Here is a 20,464-nt window from a genome sequence, read left to right as displayed (position 1 = left end):
TGTTTAATAAGACAGACAAGCAGTGGGGAGAATGCAGTGCTTCAGTCCCATTGTCAATTTTTATACTTTTCATTAGACAATATAGTTTGTTGAGAATGTAGTTTCAGAATGCAATGTATTATATAGTCCAATTAACTATATCCCACACGTCATCAGCACTTTCTTCTTAGCATTTCATATCTTGGAAAGGAAGAAGTGGCAAGAAAATAAGAAGATGCAGTAACTTCCCAGAGTCACCTCTGTGTTAGATCCCAGTCTCTGGGATCTTTTCAGCTCATTTTATTATGACACCTGGATCTTCATCTATCCTTACAAAAAATAGATATTTAGAATTGGCATTCACTTTTCAAGATATGTATTTATCAAAGTGTTGTATTACATTCAACATCATACCATCATTAAAGTTGCAAATTATTTTAAAATACTTCAGGAAACATTTTAGAAAAATAAATCAGTGAAAATGTATAAGTTCTCAGTTCTTAGGTTGATATTCCATTGCAAGAAGATCTGAATCCTGTACAATTTATATGTTTTTATTAAGAGTATGATGTCATTTTGCTGTTATCTACTTCAGTTCATGTAGGCATTTAAGTAACTTTACAAATATATAATGCAATGTGACAAGTTTCTGTAAACAGAAATGAACCATGGGTCATCTTTCATACAGGATGTTATGCTAAGTGCCCAGATAGCGCTCCTTATCTGGATGAGAACACCATGAAATGCGTCAGTTTATCTGAGTGCAGCTGCTTCTATAATGATATCATACCAGCAGGTGGAGTGATTCAGGATAACTGTGGAAGAACATGGTACATTCTCTATTAACTTTCTAAGAAGCAATTCCGTTCCTTGCATTTTCATTTATAAAAAAAATTAAGTATACATGTATAATTTTTAGCTTTCCTATTTCTAAATGATAAGGCTAGCATTAGGTTCAATTTTTTGTCAGTAATGCTAGTTATTTCATATTTTCAGTAAATCCATATGTCAACAAATGGCTTGTTAAATCTTATAATGAGGAAAACAGGAACAGAAAATGTCACTGGTAATTTTAGGTAAAAAGAAAGCTTTAATTCTATAAATGCAAGATCATGTTTACAGGCTTCAGACAGTGACATGGAAGCAAACAGGAGAAGTCTCTACAAGAGCAGCATGGCCAAGATGTCAGGTTTAAAGCTGAAAATGTAAGAACTAACTGTACAGCTTGACTGCAAAGCATCTTTTTAGGTGTCAAGAACACTGCAGTGAAATGATTAGGAATAATGGTACAGTACACCAAAAAATAAATGTCCTTTGGGGAAATGATTATTTATTGTTCCCTTATTTGGTATTGTTTCGATTCTCATGGTTAGACTATTTTTTGTTTCAAATTCGGGAGGTGTATGCCAGTAGGAGTCAAAATTTCAACCTCATTTTTTTTTTAATTTAACTTTCAGCTATTGCATCGCAGGAGAGTTGGAGTGCAGTGGTGAGTCTTTGCATTTTATTCTAATTGAATTAGGGAAGACAAGGTACGGGGTTTGGGATCCTTTCAGATCATCAACAGAAAAAGGGGTAGGTACTTAAGGCTTAAACTGCTCCTCCCTCAGTGGTTTGGACAATTCCATTGCTGTGTATTTGTTCATGTTGTGTCATTTCAAAACCAATGCTGCCAAGGCATTTCCAACAACTAGCAAGTAGGTAGTCCTCCTGCTGCATGGAAGCCCCTGCCTATCTGTAGGCTCTGGGAATTAAGGCAGTAAGACATCACTCAAAACAGATTCATGAAGGGATGGAGCTGAAAGGTCAGGATTAGATAAGATAGAATTAAATAATTGAGGGATCACTCATGAGCAACAAATCTTAAAGATGAATCTCAATAAGCTTTAAAAAAAAATATGAGCTACTCCCTGGTTTGTATTAGAAATTGCAGGGAGTAAAATAAACAAGATACAAATAATTCATTGGCAATTTGAGATTTTAGACTTTTTCACCCTTTTTCATTCTTCTCAATAATAGTAACTTATGTTTATTTCAGAAACTGCTCCTACAAATTCAACATTCACAGGTAAAATCATCATGGTTTTCTTTTTTAAAAAAGTTTTAAAATGTTTATTATTTTTGAGAGAGCGAGAGCGAGAGAGGGAGACACGTAATGCTAAGCAGGCTCCAGGCTCTGAGCTGTCAGCACAGAGCCCGACACAGGGCTCAGACTCGTGAACCATGAATCGTGACCTGAGCTGAAATCTGACGCTTAACCACCTGAGCCACCCAGGTGCCCTAAATCATCATGGTTTTCAATGTGTAGCTCTGATTTCTTTTTGTGGATAATCCTTTACAGTTTCACATCAGTCTATGCCAGTGAAAAATATGGTGGTAAATCTGATACAAAAATTTCAAATTAGAATGAACAGTTACTAGAAAATCTGTCAAAATGTTATTTTACTCTAGTGTATTCAGCTAGGAATATGATTAGAACATATATTAGGTAATGTATGCTTATTAGTTAAATATCATCATCCAAAGCTTGACATTTTTAGATAATAATTGGAACACGTGGAATGAAAATGAGTTAAATGTGGTCTCCCATGGAGTAAAATTTTAAAATCATGATTACACCGGGAGGTAATTTAAAAATATAGAAATAAAAAGTTACTTTCTTTTTCTTAACTCTTATATCGGCTGTAAGCTCCAAGGACGTTTCAGTCACGTCCACTCAGGAAGAGCGCTGACAGAATGCAGTCTAATTTTAGCTTTGGGACTTGCAACTTACTGACAATATAAGCATAGTTAGAGTTGCTGCAGTGCACTTAACCGTATTCCTGTTCTGTGTGATGCAGGGGGAATTTTATTTCCTGTAGACCGATATTCAGAGATATCAGTGAAGAGATCGTGAAGTATTAGAAGCCTTATATTTTGATACTATATTTAAAGTTGTGTTATTGTCTGTAAAATGCTATTTAAATTTTTAGTTATTATTGATCACTTACTTACAGCTAAGGTATCCCACGTCAGGGTTCTGAACTTTATTTCTTGGTCCTTAAATAGGCCTTATAAAATTCCTGTGAGATTTTGGTTAAATGATAAAAACAGAAAAAATTATTTTTGGGGGGGGCATACAATAAATATATAGAATTATTTGTGTTGATTTATTTTTTTTTATTTTTTTATTTAAATGAGAGATTATTTTGTCACTTAACCTTTGAACACAGGTTTAGAAATTTTCACTTAGTTTATGGTAAGTGATTTTTTAAACTAAATTTCCTGGTAAAATTATCCAAGTAATTTACTTTTCTTCAATAATTTCTTCCCTACACAGTTTCAGCTACAACAGCTACCTCCATATTAAGCACCGAAACAGGTAAAAAAAAAAAAAAAAAAAAAGTTTGCCTTTTAGCTTCTAAATCAGCAGCAAAGTGAATTTGCAATGCGGCAATTTGGCCCTTTTGTCAAATTTGTCATTCTCTATTTATTTCCTAAATGCCAGATAGCAGGGTCTACATCCAGTTGTAATATTAGTGAAGAGCATCTTCCCTATTCAGAGGTTATGCATCCTAAAAAGAACATTCTCCGTGCTAGTTTGGAGAAAGTGAAGAAAATTCTACTACTGAAGATCATTCTATGTTAAAGTCTTTAAAAATGATTTACAACTTATCCTTTACTAATATCAAGGAATCTCAATGTTAATTGAATGATTTGTAGTAAAGCAATAGCCTAAGGACTACAAAAAGTGTTTTGAAATGTGTGGACATCTGATTAATACATTTAACTGTTACATTTAATCATTTATTTGCATTAGACATATATGTAAACACATCTCTAAATACTTTTAATTTTGTCTTTTAACACAATTTTAACATACATTTCCAAATATTTGCCTCCTTCTTTGTATAGCAATAACATTGGTAACCAGGAGCTCAGGTGCAGGTAAGCCATAATCTTCACCCACAACTTAATCAAGAGGGCATTTACAAAAAAAAAACCAACAAAAACCCAAAAAACAAAACTTCTTTTTGCACTATTATATCTTTCTAATGACATTTTATGGGGACTTTTGTTTTGTTTTGTTTGTTTTTAAGAATGCTTTAGAGGAAGACCTTGGAAAAAATGTTACGCAAAATGATGTTTTCTTGACCTTTTACTTGTGGTCTATGGATTTGAAAGCTTTAATTTTATACACTAATATCTATCCACCTATATGATTAAATTTCTTTGAAACATTAATTTTTAAGTTGACCCATTTTATACATGACCATAGATGTTCTCAGAAGCATAATGTTCCCTCTGTGCAAAACTAATTATTTTCCATTGTTTTCTCTAATTCAGCAGCTTCCATTCCAGTGATTACAACATCAAGCAGCGAAACAATAGGTGGGTGAATCAGAAAACTTGTAAAATGACAATGCAGGGGTTTTTTTTACATATATTAAACATTTTTTTTAACTTAAAGCCTATTTTAATCAATATACCCACTTGGTTATATTTAGGACTTTTTCTTCCCCACCTGAATACTGTCACTTTCTCCTATTATTTATTACTTTCTCTATTAAAAAAATGGATATATATTTACATGCACGATATGTTTTGAGGTAAAATTGACACATACCATTATATTAGTTGCCGGTGTACCTCATAGCAACTTGATATTTATATATATTGCAAAATGATCACCATGATAAGTCTAGTTTACATCCTTAAAGTCTCAGACCATGTTTTGCCCTACCTGTATTCCCAAATGCACCTAGTCCCAAGCTGTGTAATAGCTATCATACATTAAATATTTGTAGAATAAATGAATGACTCTTCTTTTTCCCCGTCCCAAATTTATAATTCAGGTATTTTTTTAGGGTGGGGGGGGGCAACAGAATTTCTGGTGAAGGTTAGACTATTGGTTAGCTATTATTGTATTGAAACTCTTACAGTTTATACATTCATTCATTGCAGCTAATCTTCTTTCTATAAAATGCAAATGTACACTGCAAAATCAAGACTACTTTTCGATTATAATTTTATATCATGATATAGAATTACAACTATAATTTTGGGTATTTTGTAATTATCAGCAGTGTCTGATTTATTTGGTAATTAATATATTTCTTATATATTCAAAGGGCAAATATACTTCTTAAGTATCAGCCCATCACACTATGGAATATCATTAAAAATGCCTAAACTAACATGTTTAATTTTTGTCAAACTCTCTCTCATGTTGCATGTTATTAGCAACACTAAGCACTACTGACTTGCTCAGTGTAAATCTTGGAAAGACTGACAGGTTTTAGAAGTATTTTTCTCTATTCTACAAGTGTAGAATAGAATATTCTACAAGTGTAAGTGTATTTCCCAAGACATAGTAAAAATTTCATCCCCAAAGTCCTTCTATGTTGTTTCTTATACTGCAGAAAATTTTTCTGGCCATGTATTATTTCAGTCATTAGCAATGACTAAACTTCTACTTCTCATCCCACTTCTGTTTCCATGAAGATTAATTTCATTTTATATAGCTCTCTTTTAGTTAAAATCATTTGTTCAGCTATTAAAACTTTTGAATATTGTGACCATTTAAAGAAATAGAACTACTCTTGACTATGGATTTGATGCATTGTACAGTTGTGCATGAGTCATAAGCAATTTTGATAACTATTTCAATGTAAAGATGTTATCTGCATCCTATATCACAGTAGGTACTCAGAAATATGAAAACTGGCTTGATTTTTGTTTAGTTTATACATGTATTTCCTTTCATTGTTTTTATATCCCCAAGAATTCAGTTTTGAACATAATATTATGGAAATTTCATTTTGTTGACACTTTGTATTATAGCGAGCAAATTTTTATATAAAACAGCAGGTCATGAATAGATTACTGAAGTAGTTTTTGTGAGCAATGGATGAAATTGTAGATGTAAAATGTTTAATTAACCTTAAAACACTACAAAAATTTCATTAATTATGTTCACCATAGTATTTAAAAAATCATAAATCTAATGTATAGTTGAATTATAGGAGAGATTACCTGGCTGATTTTTCCCCCCAGAATTCATGAGGTATTAATTATAATTTATGCTTAGCCTTCCCAAATCCTAGTGTTTTATTTCATTTCATTGAATTTCTAGCAGGTATTTCATGTTCCAGAAGTATAATATTAATAATTTACTAAAATGCCACTTTAGTACTATTTTGTAAGATATAGCTAATAACAACTTTTTAAAAACAATTTATTTATTTTTTAATTTACATCCATGTTAGTTAGCATATAGTGCAGCAATGATTTCAGGAGTAGATTCCTTAGTGCCCCTTATTCATTTAGCCCATCCCCCCTCCCACAACCCCTCTAGCAACCCTCTGTTTGTTCTCCATATTTAAGAGTCTCTTATGTTTTGTCCCCCTGTTTTTATATCATTTTTATATCATTTATCTGTTTTTATATCATTTTTGCTTCCCTTCCCTTATGTTCATATGTTTTGTATCTTATAGTCCTCATATGAGTGAAGTCATATGATATTTGTCTTTCTTTGACTGACTAATTTTGCTTAGCAAAATACCCTCTAGTTCCATCCATGTAGCTGCAAATGGCAAGATTTCATCATTTTTGATTGCTGAGTAATACTCCATTGTATGTATATACCACATCTTCTTTATTCATTCATCCATTGATGGATTTTTGGGCTCTTTCCATACTTTGGCTATTGTTGATAGTGCTGCTATAAACGTTGGGGTGCATGTGCCCATTCGAAAGAGCACACCTGTATTCCTTGGGTAAATACCTAGGAGTGCAATTGCTGGGTCATAGAGTAGATCTATTTTTAATATTTGAGGAACCTGCATACTGTTTTCCAGAGTGGCTGCACCAGTTTGCATTCCCACCAGCAGTGCAAAAGAGATCCTCTTTCTCCAATATCTGTTGTTGCTTAGCCATTCTGACAGGTGTGAGGTGATATCTCCTTGTGGTTTTGATTTGTATTTCCCTGATGATGAGTGATGTTGAGCATTTTTTCATGTGTCGGTTGGCCATCTGGATGTCTTCTTTGGAGAAGTGTCTATTCATGTGTTTTGTCCATTTCTTCACTGGATTATTTGTTTTTTGGGTGTTGAGTTGGATAACTTCTTTATAGATTTTGGATACTAACCCTTTATCTGATATGTCATTTTCAAATATCTTCTCCCACTCTATTGGTTGCCTTTTAGTTTTGATGATTATTTCCTTTGGTAATAACAACTTTAAAGGAGGGTTTACTGTATTCTAGTGGTTAGATACACTTTTTCATTCATTATCTCATTAAATCTCAACAATTGCCTGATTAAGTAATATTCTGTGGACCCCTCTGTCTTCATCATTTTGCAGGGAATGAGATACAAAGAGCTAAAATAATTTTTCCAGAGTTATAAAGATCAGAAGAAAAGGAATTTTCTGGTGTGATACAGAGAGAAACTAGCATTGTTTTTCTTTTCCTTATTATCCATGAAATACAGAAATTATTATCAGAAATTATCATTTCAAAGACATAAATCATTAAGGTCGCCCCAACATTATTCTAAAATCAGGAGACAAAAACAATTTTTTATGTTAAAATTGTCCAATTGTGCCACAAATTGTATGTGTTTTAAATAAATTTAGTCAAATAATCCCAATACACAGAAAACATTGCTTATCAAGTTATCAAATTATTGAGACATTTTCAGCATTCCTTAATAATGTATGCATAGCTTATCTTGTTGCTGGAATAAATCTGCAAATGCTTTTTTCCCAGATGAACTGAGGCAGACAAAATTTTTATTATTAATTAAATCTCAATTTTAAATGAATGGTAGTGGTAAAACTTGATTTAAATTTTAGCTTCTCATTCACTGTCCCATATCTTTTCTGAGACTATGCCTATATCATTTATATCAAGAGGAATTTAGAAGTTACTCAAGTAGTAACTTATTTAGTTTCCCCAAAAAAGCTGTGACTGGTAGGCTTGGCTCATACCTCTCATTCATCTTGGTGGATTCGATTAACTGGACAATCATAAATTGTCTACTTCAGCATGTGCTATAGACTCCTGGACTGGGTACAAAATATTCAGAATAAAATGGAAGTTTCTGAATTTTAACAACCATGAGAGACCACATGTCCATTTACCCCCAACTCAGGAATCATAACAATCTATATGAAGTGAGGATGTCAATCAGAACAATCTTAGACAATACTAGTCATATGTTTACTGGGCATTTTATTTTGAAGTTCTAAAAGGAAAACAAAAAAAAGCCAAGCCTGGTGGTGTTGTTTTTCATTTTCCATGTATGAATAAGACATTTCATTTTAAGACATACCAACGTATGTTTCCTTTTTAAACTTGTTTTTTCTAAATTCATCCGATAAGCATCATAATATAGTAAAAATAAAACCGCTTATAGTGTTGGCCTTTTGAACACTTTTAAAAGAAATACATTCTTTTTGTGGAGTAGTTGCCTTACAAATTGTAGACTTGAAAGCTACATTCCACTTCTTTTACTGATGTCCATGGTTTAAAAGTTGAACAGCATTTGACAAACTGGGATGAATCCATAGCTACATAATGATTTTTTGTTTTTCAGCTTTCTAGGGGTGAACTGCTTGATCAGTGATGAGAAAACAGGTGCTGAAATAAAGGTTTCATCATCATCACTGGCAAAGTTTCTTGTTACTTACTAAATATAGTATACATCAACTAAAATATTTAAATAGCTACTTAAAAGTAAACGTTTAACATTTTCCAGATATTATAGCTAGGAAGACACATCATTTTGAATATGTACTGTCTCTTCATGAACTCTCGGAAGTAGGTAGAGGGATTTCATTCTTAGATATGGGAATCCATTTCACCCAGAATTTTGGTTTATAGTCTCAGTGTTCTAAGTGTAGTTTCATTTTGGATAATATGTTAGTATGTTTGAATTGAACCAATGTGATTCATGGGTTAATTTAATTTAGTCAAAGCTTTTCTACTTTTATTTTCTACTTTGTCTTAAGATTTCAATTTAACAGGTATAAAATTTATAGGTATAAAAACCTGTATTTCTTGAACACATAGGTAAGGCTTATTTTTTATCTTTTTTAATGTTTATTTTTGAGAGAGAGCGCGTGTGCTTGCACACAAGTGGAGGAGGGGCAGAGAGAGAGAGAAATAGAAGTTCCAAAGCAGGTGCCACACTGACAGCTGAGAGTCCAATGTGGGTCTCGAACTCATGACCTAAGATCATGACCTGAGCCAAAGTCAGATGCTTAACCAACTGAGCCACCCAGGTGCCCCACGATTGATTGATTGATTTTTTAAATGTTCATTTATTTTTGAGAGAGGGAGACAGAGGATCTGAAGCAGGCTCCTCACTGACAGCAGAGAAACCGATGCAGGGCTCGAGCTCACAAACTGCAAGATCGTGACCTGAGTGAGCCAAAGTCAGACACTTAACTGACTGAGCCACCCAGGCACCCCAAGATTTATTTTATTTTTTGAATATAATTTATTGTCAAATTGGCTTACATACAACACCCAGTGCTCATCCCAACAAGTGCCCTCCTAAATGTCCATCACCCATTTTCCCTCTCCCCACCCCCCCATCCACCCTCAATTTGTTCTCTGTAATTAAGAGTCTCTTGTGGTTTGCCTCCCTCCCTCTCTGTAACTTTTTTTCCCCCTTCCCTTCCCCCATGGCCTTCTGTTAAGTTTCTCAATATCCACATATGAGCAAAAACATATGATATCTGTCCCAAGATTTACTTTTTGAAAGAGACTGGGCAGAAGGGCAGCTGTTGGCCATTGTCTTGTTCAGTGGGTGAAGTAATTTTGATCAAGTACTAGATGAAATACTTCGCTGAATCAAGTACTTTTTACTGACCATTATTATTTTTTAATCTATAACTTGAAAAGATTAAACAAATTATTTTAAAGTTTCTTTCCATAAATTTAAATGACAGTTCTCAAGTGGATGGAAGGCCAGATAAGAGAAGTAACTAGGTCCTCAGGAGAGGGATTGATGATTTATTTGATTTTATATTCAAGCATCTTGTATAGAAGTTATGGTATGATTATACTGTTGAACATTTCTTTGAGTTAAATAGCATAGGAGTGAAGTGTACTTTTAATTAATTTAGAAAAACATTGAAGAAAACTTTAAAATCACAAGGGAAGCAATTTGCAAAGCTTAAGCTTTTCTCCATGCATTATATATCTATTTTTTTTCTATACAGTAAATGCTTTCAAAGGGTTAAAATATCCTGAGAGATGCCTAGCCAACCATTCCAATAAGTATGTTAGTTTTAGAAGAAATATTATGCAATTATGGTTTTTTTTCCTGTTGAAATTGACAGATCTTGACACAGAGCTAACATTTACTGAGCAGTTTTCTAAGTATTTGACACATATTTTCTCATTTGATACAGAAAACTCTGGGAAGTAAGTGCCATTATTTTCCCCAATTTACAAATGAGGGAATGGAAGCACAAGAAGTTTAAGTTATGTGTTCAAGGTTGTCTGCTAATAAGAAGCACAGAGAGGATTAAAATTCAGGACATCTTTTTCTAGATTCCAGTCCTAATGCTGCTGTGTATTTAAGAAAGAGAATAAAATTGAATTTAATATAAATTAGTTATTGAAATAGTTGCATATAATTTCAGATTCCAATTTCAATTTGGTAGTTGTGTTAAAATTTATGATTTATGTAGTAATTTTCTATTAAACTATAAAAAAGCTCATTGACCATATGGGATATTGGTTCATATAATTAAAAAGGGGTTTTGTGACATAATGATTTGATATCTTAAAATGCATTTTTTTTTACTCTCTCAAAAAGTTAAAATCTTAGAGTGTTACAACTAATTTGCATAAGGAGCTTATTCTAAAATAGTATCCATCATAGAAAGAAAATAATTACATTGGGATATTATAGAGAGTCACTCAGTGTAGTGGGAAGTAGAAGCAGAAAAATAAGAATTTGAATCTCTTCTGTTCTACTTACTAGCTGTATGACCCTAGTTTAAATCTCCAAACACTCTGAACATTAGTTTTCTCATTTATTAAGTGGGAAGGATATAATATCTTTATTACAGGACTTGAGTAAAGAGTGTAAATGTAATGGTGCAGCTTAGAATAATACACAGTAAGACTCAGTAAAATCAACTCTGTTATTACTAAGTTTTTTTTTTTAAGTTTATTTATTTTGAGAGAGAAACAGAGAAAGCAAGTAGGGGATAGGCAAAGAGAGGGAGAGAGAGAATTCCAAGCAGGCTCTGCACTGTTAGCGCAGAGCCTGATGTGGGGCTCTCACTCACAAACCGTGAGCTCCTGACCTGAGCCAAAACCAAGAGTCAGACACTCGACTGACTGAGCCACCCAGGTGACCAGTTACTATTAACATTTTTATAAAGAATAATTTATTGTGTAAATGAACTTAGATTTTAGCAAAGGAGTTTAGTATTTTTTATAATCAGAAACCCAACTACTTTCTGGATCAAAACCTGGGTTATTTTTTTCAGAAATACCATATTTTAGAAAAACTGCAAGCTTTGAAGTACCAAAATTGTTGCTTATTAGGGAAATATTATGGATACTCCTTAAGCTTATCTTTCAGAAGTTAATATTAAGCAAAATGGAATCCACTCAGGGAAAATGGCAAAATAATACTTTTATAAAAATTAAAATGATTCTTTAATCAGAAAATCTTAGTAGTAGCTGGAAAATTAATTGCAAGATTTTATTTTAATTATTCAGTCTATTATGTGGTGGAAAATAAACAAGGTAAATTAAATTATTTTTTAATTAAGCTTATGAGGTAAAAATAAATCAACACAATCACTTTGAAAATTTTTGGAGTGGATTATTAGTTCATAATGCACAGAGCTATCAATATTTTGGCAGCTCTTATTATGAGCAGTTACCTCTTGGCAACAAAGCAGCTGATACATAGTAATTCACAATATCAAGTCCTTTAAGCATATGTGTTCATTTGTAAGTGAAGGAAAATATTAACTGTAATTGCAGTGGTTATGGATGCCAAAATTAATGAGAACAGTAATGCTTTATCAGTTTTGGTCATTAACCCATGAAGAAAAGTGGATTCTTCTCTATTCATGTTAGTAAAAACTTATCCATATTTTTATCACTATATCAACAATTTTAGACATATCTTCCGAAGTTTATTTGTGGGGGGAAATAACTGCTATATTATATATAGTAGCCCAACTGGCATGTACTCCAATCTGTGACTAGTTTAGATAAGTCTTCTGGCCCTGATTTAAGATGGGCCCTGGAGATCCACTTTGGAGCCTGTTGCCATGTTAGCCATACCAATCGCGAGGAAAGGCCTATAAATGTGTTTTCTCCTTCGTACGCTAAAAATATTTGCAGTCTGTGCTCTACCATCTATGGTGAGCCACTGTGTTCCCCTTGACTCCATTTGATCAGAGAATATTCAAATGTGGAAACCGTGGAGAAGATTTTGATTCTGTTCCATGTGATAATGCTGCTTTTAATTAAATGTTATTGTGCTCAATTTGAAAGAGCTCAAACTGGAATCACTGCAGTTCCCTAAAGGTTATATCTATACTGGGAAATGAAATCTGCAACATATTCTTTTGAAGTATCACGATGTATCCTGCTGCATCATTATAATCTTGATAGTCTATGTGGGCCATGGAACAATAGTCTTTCTATGTGATCCTTGCATCCAGATCAGCAAGGCATTTTAATTCAATGTCCAATTAATGTGTTCATCCATGAGAAAAGATAAGATCTGAATTGGTCTGTTGGTGGTCTTCTTGACACTGATTTAAAAATTCTTCTCAACTAAAGCTTGACACTAATTTTGAGAATTCTCACATAAACCTTCTCTCAAACTACTTAACATATTTATAATATCCATTTTTGAAGTAATCAAGAAAGGATATTTTATTATTTATTTGATGTGATATTATAGATTTCTAGTCTCACTTATAACATTTCTATTGATATAATGAATGGATAATTAAAAAAACTACAAGTGGTAGTTCATTATACATAGATATTTTTATACATAGATATTTTATACGTAATATTTTTATATTATATAAAAAGCCATTTGGGTTATAGTGCTAGGTACTGGATGACTTGGATTTAGTCCCAGCGTTGTCACTGACTAGCATCTATCTTGTACAAATCACATAGCTTTTCTGAGCCCAATTCTTTATATGCAGAATAAGCATAATATTTTTCCTTCTTTCCTTCTATTATCAAATACTTATCAATCACCTATTAGGTGCTGGGCACTCTGCTATCATTAGAGATATAAAGATGAGTTAAAATAGATACAATCCCTGTGTTCATAAAACCTATAGTCTAGTGAGAAAGATGGATATCAATCAAGCAGTTACAAATACAAATGGAAATTTCCGTCAATGACAAGCGCTATGAAGTGCTTAAAATGGGGGTGAGTTAGGTGGAGAAGAGATTTGAACAAGTCAAGATGGTCAGGAAAGGCTGAGGAAAAGATGAGTTGAGAACTGACCAGTGAAGGTTTAACTCAGAGAAGAATAAGGAACTGTGTTCCAAGGCCAGGGAACTGCAAATAGCAGGTATGAGACGCTGAAAAGCAGCCGTGGTGGCTGAACAAAGAATGAGGATCAAATAGGTTGTGTGAGACACTTTTTCTTCTTCTTTTGTAAGTTGCAAAATACTATAATATTGTAAAGTGTGAATTTCCATATAAATAATAGATTTGCAGGGCTTTTCAATAGAGACTAAGATGAAAATACAGAAAATAGCTGATTTTGATATTTATGAAAACCAGAAATTAACAAAGGCTTAATTTTGAGTACACCGCACCCCTGGCAATAAACAGTTAATAAACTGCTAATGTATTCCTGGCAGGAATGGTTGGAGGGGGGCAGGCACAGGGAAGGCAAAGTAAAAATATGGCCTCTTCCTTCAGGAGTTTACTGGTAACTACAAATTTATCTCCATGAACCTACTATATAAAATTATAAAAACAAATCCTAAAAAATATTTCTTCTTCCCACTACTCCAAATATAGACTAAATGCCACTCGGTAGACAACTATGGAAGGCACTGACCACCAGAAATAGAGTAAAAGAAGTCATTAACTTCAACATTAGCTTCTGCTAACACAGAATTAACTTTGTCATTATTGATATACATTTATTGCATTTACCTTGCATTTGGAATTCAGCATATGTGTGTATAGTATACACATGCATATCCATGCCCCTTCACACATACACATATGCATTGTAAAGTACATTATGATATCATTATTTAATTTTGACGTTTTTTTATTTTTGAGACAGAGACAGAGCATGAACAGGGGAGGGGCAGAGAGAGGGAGACACAGAATCTGAAGCAGGCTCCAGCCTCTGAGCTGTCAGCACAGAGCCTGACACGGGGTTCGAACTCACAGACCGTGAGATCATGACCTGAGCCAAAGTCGGACGCTTAACCAACTGAGCCACCCAGGCGCCCCATGATATCATTATTTTAAAACTGAAATCAAATTTTATTATTAACTCTCAGTGCTAAATATATTACAAACTACTACATATTGAAAACTAACAATCCAGCAATCTTTCCAGTATTTTCCCTTGAGGTCAGACAAATTTACATCATTTCTCTTTTTCTTATCAGGAACAACTCTAACTCTTCTGAGTGAACCTTTTACTACAGGTTAGTATATTAATTCCCGGTTTTATATGTGAAAAAAAATCTAACGGGGAAAATTATTAGTAACTTTGGGTTTTTAAGAAAGAATTTATATGAGAGTTTTGCTTTTGACAAAACGTTGCGAACAAGTAATTTATTAAGCTTTTCCCACTGATTTAAAATTCTTTAAAAAGCCTGAATTTATCTTGTTTTTGACCAGTTTATATTGGCTGGCTATAATATGGTTTCTAGTTTTATTTTTTTCCTTATCAGTAACTATTAGTAGAGTATAACAGAAATAAATAACATCAAGCTCAAAATTTAAAAAAGTAATATATAGGATAAGAGAAAACATGTGTATATCTAATGATGTATTTTGCTCTTTTAGGCGTTCTAAGTGTAAAAGTAGCAATTAGCTCTTTCATGATATTTCATCATTGTTATTATCCCTGAGTGACAGTGTGATTAGAGCTTAAGATTCCATTTATTTGAAAGCAACCTCATTGAGACAAATATATGAAGACTTAGCATGACCCAATTTAAGATGCCTAGAACATAACTATAAAAAAAAAAGCAATAACAACAACAAAATAGTAAAAACTAAACCAAAATCTTTGAGGAAATTATAGTAGAACAAAATCTTAGGGAACTCTGGACAAAAAGTCATTGGATTCACACTTTCATTTTCTGGAGTGGGAACTGACTGAATAGTTAAATCACCCACCCATTGGAAACAAAATCCAAGTATACTTGACATGAGAAGCTCATTTTATGTTTTTCGCAGGTGTTATTGGAACTCCCGTTCCCGTGACCGTCAGTGCTGGCACCGCAGGCACGACTGTAGTGTACCCCGCCCCCACCAGTCCTGGGCACATGGCAGGTAAACTGAATTCAGAACAAGGTATACCATCCACAGCTAAGCAACTGGTTTCAGGCAATGCTTCTCAGGACAATATTGTATAAAATAAAGATATCTGAGTTAGGTATAATATCAGCCTTAGGTATTTTTTATACATAATTAAAATGTAGAACTTTAGGGGGTGCCTGGGTGGCTCAGTCAGTTAAGCATCCAACTCTTGATTTTTGCCTCAGGTCCTAATCTCACCGTTTATACCATGGAGCCCCACACTGGGCTCTGTGCTGACAGGGCAGATCCTATTTGTGATTCTGTCTGTCTGTCTGTCTGTCTCTCTCTCTCTTTGCCTATCCCCCACTTGCACTTTATGTTGCATTTATGTATTCAATAATATTTATATGGCACACTAAAACTTCTGAGTTATTCTCAAATGGAAAATTAATTTAATTCACATTAACACCATTAGGTATTTTTATGCCCAGAAAGAAGAAAATAATAAAAGGTCTCAAAACTGGCAGAGGCAGGATTAGAACCCAGAGCTCTTATCCTCCCCTGTAATGGCCCCACAGTTTGTGATCTGTGCATAAGAGCATGCATCCAAGAAAAGCCAGTGAGAATATGCTTATCATTGTGCATCATTGACTAAATTTTAACTATTGTTGGTTTCAAGAATAAAATATTATTGACATTTTTTAAAGCATAGATGATTTTAATTAAAAACAAACAAGCCTGCCCCTTAATCAGTCAGTAATTTCAAACACCTCTTAAAATTCCTCTGAGTCACATTTGCCTCTGCCTCTTGCTCAGGTGTTAAACAGTTTCCATTTAATACCTGCAGTTGTCCACATGGCTCATCTTCCTCCAACACAGGTGTTCAAAGTGTGGTTCCAAGACCAACAGCCTCAGTGTCTCCTGGGAATTTTTTAGAAATGCAGATTTTCAGGCCCATCTGCTTTGATTCAGAAGCTTTTGAAGTGAAGCCCAGCAAACCATATTAACAAGCCCTTTAAGCAACTGATGCATATCAAAGTTGAGAACATTTCCACTCTTTCCCCACTTCTGTCCCAATTTACTCTTTAGTCAATACCACGCCAGAATGAACTTCCAAAAATTCAACTGTCTTCAGGTCATTCGACAATTGTTCTGATTGCTTTTAGGATAAATCAAAACTCCTTTACATACCATTAAAAATCATTTCTTTAGTATATGCAATGGGACTTCGCTTTACATATTTATTAATGAATCCATGGCCTGGTTTTATTTTCCTACATTTGTTTTCCTCTAGCAGATTTCTTGATTTAAAATTTTTGTTTTAAATACTATAATAAATTACAGTTTACATAAAAATAACATATTAAAAGATATAATGTACAGTAGCACAAGAAACTGGTCGATTCCAGTTAGATCAGTGAATTTACTGAACTCTTAGGGTAATGACCATCTAGTTTATATTTCCAAAAATTTGAATCAGAATTACTGGATCATGATGATGAGTCAATCAGCTATCTCTTTTGGGGATCAGACAATCTGTACAATGGTTTTGAGCAGGGCTGCTCCAAGTTTGGTCCACAAAGGTATGCCATCCAGAACTGTTTGTTTTACTGGTCCATGATGTAGTAAGAATTGAGCAGCAGTTTGACACAGTGATTTCGTATCTGTTGAATAAAATTTAATGTTTTCTTTGGTTTCACTTTTTAAATTTTCATTTCTTCACTTTTATGGCATTCTCCCCCTTCCTCCTCCCAAAATAAGGTAGATTGGAAATTTTACAAAATTTCTCTCTTACCACAGTTGATTTGAGAAGTACATTTGGAGTATCAACTCCAGGGTGAGACTGCCTGGGTTTGGCTCCTGGATCTGTTGCCAAATAACTGGGTGGCCCGGAGTACTTCACTTCACCACGTCATCAGTGGGAATGATAATACTGCCAGCTCTGGAGGATTTCTATAAGATTAAGTAAGTTGATTTAGGTCTAGTGTATTTCTGAAACTGCTGTATTTTATCAGGAGGAACAACAGGCAGCCCTACTGCACCAGCAAGAGGAGGTGAAGACAGCACACCCAGGGAACCAAGCACAGGGGCGACAAGCCCAGGGAAACCAGGCAAGTCAGATACACATTTTAGCACCTATTAAATACACTGAATATACCACAGGTTGAACTAAAGATTAAGCTCTATGTGGGGCACTTGGGTGGCTCAGTCGGTTAAGCATCTGACTTCAGATCAGATCACAGTCTCACAGTTTTTGAGTTCAAGACTCGCATCGGGTTCCAAGATGCCCTCGTGGAGACTACTTGGGATTCTCTCTCTCTTCCTCTCTCTCTGCTCCTCCCACACTCTCTCTTTCTCTCAAAATAAATAACCTTAAAAAAAGATTAAGCTCTATATGATATTAGGCTGATTTTAGATATCTAGCTGCAGAAATCCTAGGAGTCCTTTAAGATTCTTTTGTCTTGGAAACCTCAATACTGTCCTATCAGAAAAGAGTGATATATAGAATCCTGCAACTCGAGAAGTAAACCCCTTTCCCCACTGTTGTGTCAGGGACCCCAGAGGTTTCAGAGGGCTTCACAACAGCACCTGGGCGTGAGAACACAAATGGAGACACAACTGCCCCAGGCTCAACCGTGGGAGGCAGACCAGGTATGGAAGTGCAAGGTCTAAAGCATCTTCTTACTGACCTTAGGGAAGCTGCCAGTGGCTTCTGAGTGATTAGTTTAATTATTACTGCACGTATTCAGTATCCCTGTTTTTATGAGCTTAATGGCAGTGTTTCTCCAACATCAGCTCAGATGTGATATAGAGCAAAACATGATATATTTTAAACTGCTAGATTCCTGCTTGAGGACTTCTGAAACTGTGAGTCTGGAGTGGGATTAGGGTCATGGTTTCCAATCTTGGCTACAAATTAGAACTGAGTAGAGAAATGAACAAATATATGAAACAATATGTAAACAAATATATGAAAAGTATTTTGAAAGCAGAGAACAGCACAATCTGTTCTGCTTCACCAAAGATCATGATTCATATTTAGTTTTCATTTTGAAAGGGACTACTGGATCATCAGCTAGTGATACAACTAGATCCCCAAGTAGTGAAGTGACACAATCTGAAGGCAAGTTAGGTGAGTAGAGAATGTCATTCAGAGACCATGGTTTTTGTAAAAACAAAACAAAACAAAATCCCCCAAACAAGACAGAAGAGTCTTTTGTCAGAACCCTGCTGATTTAACTTGTTTTGGTTAATCAAATGCCCAAGAAGGATGTTGAATGGTATAAAAATAATTAAGTTTTCAGTATGATATTTTTTTTTCTGGTTTCTCCAAATCTTCCCTTCAAAAATGCCAAAGTACTAGATTAAAGCTACAGTAATGTACATGCTGTCCCAGTACTGTGTTTATCAAGTGTAACAGGAGAACCTGTTGGAACTACTACTGGAACTGGTGATGGCATCACAACTAGATGACCTTTCACTGATTGCAGCCCAGCTAGGAATTCAGCAGACAAGGCACAGGCTCACCTGGGCATTTTGGTGGTGCTCCATCATGAGCTTAGCTGAGACCTCAAGTTTTTATGAGACATTTAAATGAATTTAGCAATGGCTATAGTTTTAATGGCTGTTATTTTAGGACAAATGAATATGAGTAGCTTGGGCATTTTCATTGCAACCATCGATGAAGACTAGAATTTCCAGATGAAAACACAGGATGTCATTTAAATTTGAATTTCACATAAATAAAGAATACTTTGTTATAAGTATGTCCCATTGGGATGATTGTTATTTATCTGGAATTCCAATTTAACTGGACGTCTTGTGTTATCATTTGCTAAATCTGGCAACCCCACTGTGGACTGAGCACCATTGTTCTTCTCAATTAGGAACAACTGAAGGGGAAAATGCAGCCACCACTGGAACTGTTGGTGAAAACACTTCCCGAGCCTCAGGTACTGAATGAACATAATCAGAATGAATCCAGACAAGAGAAATGTGATTTCTTTACTTATGATTTTTACAGAGACAAAGCTTCCTGAAGAATTTAATTATCATTATTTGTGTAATGTCAAAACTGAAGAGGGGCGCCTGGGTGGCGCAGTCGGTTAAGCGTCCGACTTCAGCCAGGTCACGATCTCGCGGTCCGTGAGTTCGAGCGCCGCGTCAGGCTCTGGGCTGATGGCTCAGAACCTGGAGCCTGTTTCCGATTCTGTGTCTCCCTCTCTCTCTGCCCCTCCCCCGTTCATGCTCTGTCTCTCTCTGTCCCAAAAAAAAAAAAAAAAAAAAAAAAAAAAAGTTGAAAAACAATTTAAAAAAACTGAAGAAGATCAGAAATAAATCAAGAGGTATTTGTTGTGTGTGTAACATCAAACTGATGTTACACAGAGCATCAGACTGATGCTCCAGAGAACACAGGAGAATAGTAATGTACTTGTTTTCTTAGAACTTGTTTTTTGAGCAGGAGAAATGAATATTTATATACATGCAAAGGCAAATACCATGTAAGACAGAAAATAGTCAATATCAAGGAAATGTTCAGTGACAAACATTGGAGTGGGAACTCAAGAGGAAATTCTAGTAAGAGAACTGATTAGATAGGGTTAAAAACAACAGGATTATTCTAGTTTGAACATTATATGATATGATCAGTGTACTATATCTATACACTTTAACAAGCAAAAACTCAAAACATAAGTGAGTTGGGTGGAATTTTAGGGATATATTCAATTTCATGGGAATAACAACAGTCATTTTTCAGTTGTTGCGGTAATATGTTTGAAAACAAAATCTTCTCTCAGCCCAGAGACCCAGTCCATAAAGGTAGTAGAGAAGGAAAATAGTTTTATAATTGAATTAGCCTTAACCTAGAAAGTGATGCAAATTACAGACAATTTACTAAGAGATTGTAAAAACAGAAAGGAATCTCACCAAGCAGACAACCCTTTACATACATATTCTCAAGAAAAATTATTACTAGTTTTGAAGTA

General features: G+C 34.5%; 1 protein-coding gene across 1 annotated transcript in view; it reads left to right on the top strand.

Annotated features, from left to right (window-relative positions):
* The window catches only part of MUC19 (mucin 19, oligomeric), a 138,261-nt gene that overhangs the window by 61,637 nt on the left and 56,160 nt on the right, over nucleotides 1-20,464 (top strand). Inside the window, exons 36-45 of the mRNA XM_086715120.1 lie at nucleotides 668-809; nucleotides 1,437-1,468; nucleotides 2,018-2,047; nucleotides 3,299-3,340; nucleotides 4,306-4,350; nucleotides 14,615-14,653; nucleotides 15,414-15,509; nucleotides 17,492-17,587; nucleotides 18,030-18,128; nucleotides 19,364-19,429. Coding sequence (XP_086571246.1) covers nucleotides 668-809; nucleotides 1,437-1,468; nucleotides 2,018-2,047; nucleotides 3,299-3,340; nucleotides 4,306-4,350; nucleotides 14,615-14,653; nucleotides 15,414-15,509; nucleotides 17,492-17,587; nucleotides 18,030-18,128; nucleotides 19,364-19,429 — 687 coding nt within the window. The remainder of the gene's footprint in view (nucleotides 1-667; nucleotides 810-1,436; nucleotides 1,469-2,017; nucleotides 2,048-3,298; nucleotides 3,341-4,305; nucleotides 4,351-14,614; nucleotides 14,654-15,413; nucleotides 15,510-17,491; nucleotides 17,588-18,029; nucleotides 18,129-19,363; nucleotides 19,430-20,464) is intronic.

The sequence above is a fragment of the Puma concolor genome, chromosome B4 (assembly GCF_028749965.1).
Source record: "Puma concolor isolate L17-30 chromosome B4, mPumCon1.1.hap2, whole genome shotgun sequence".
Classification (NCBI taxonomy): domain Eukaryota; kingdom Metazoa; phylum Chordata; class Mammalia; order Carnivora; family Felidae; genus Puma; species Puma concolor.
The sequence above is the reverse complement of the archived record's forward strand: the minus strand, read 5'-3'. Positions and strand labels throughout refer to the sequence as shown.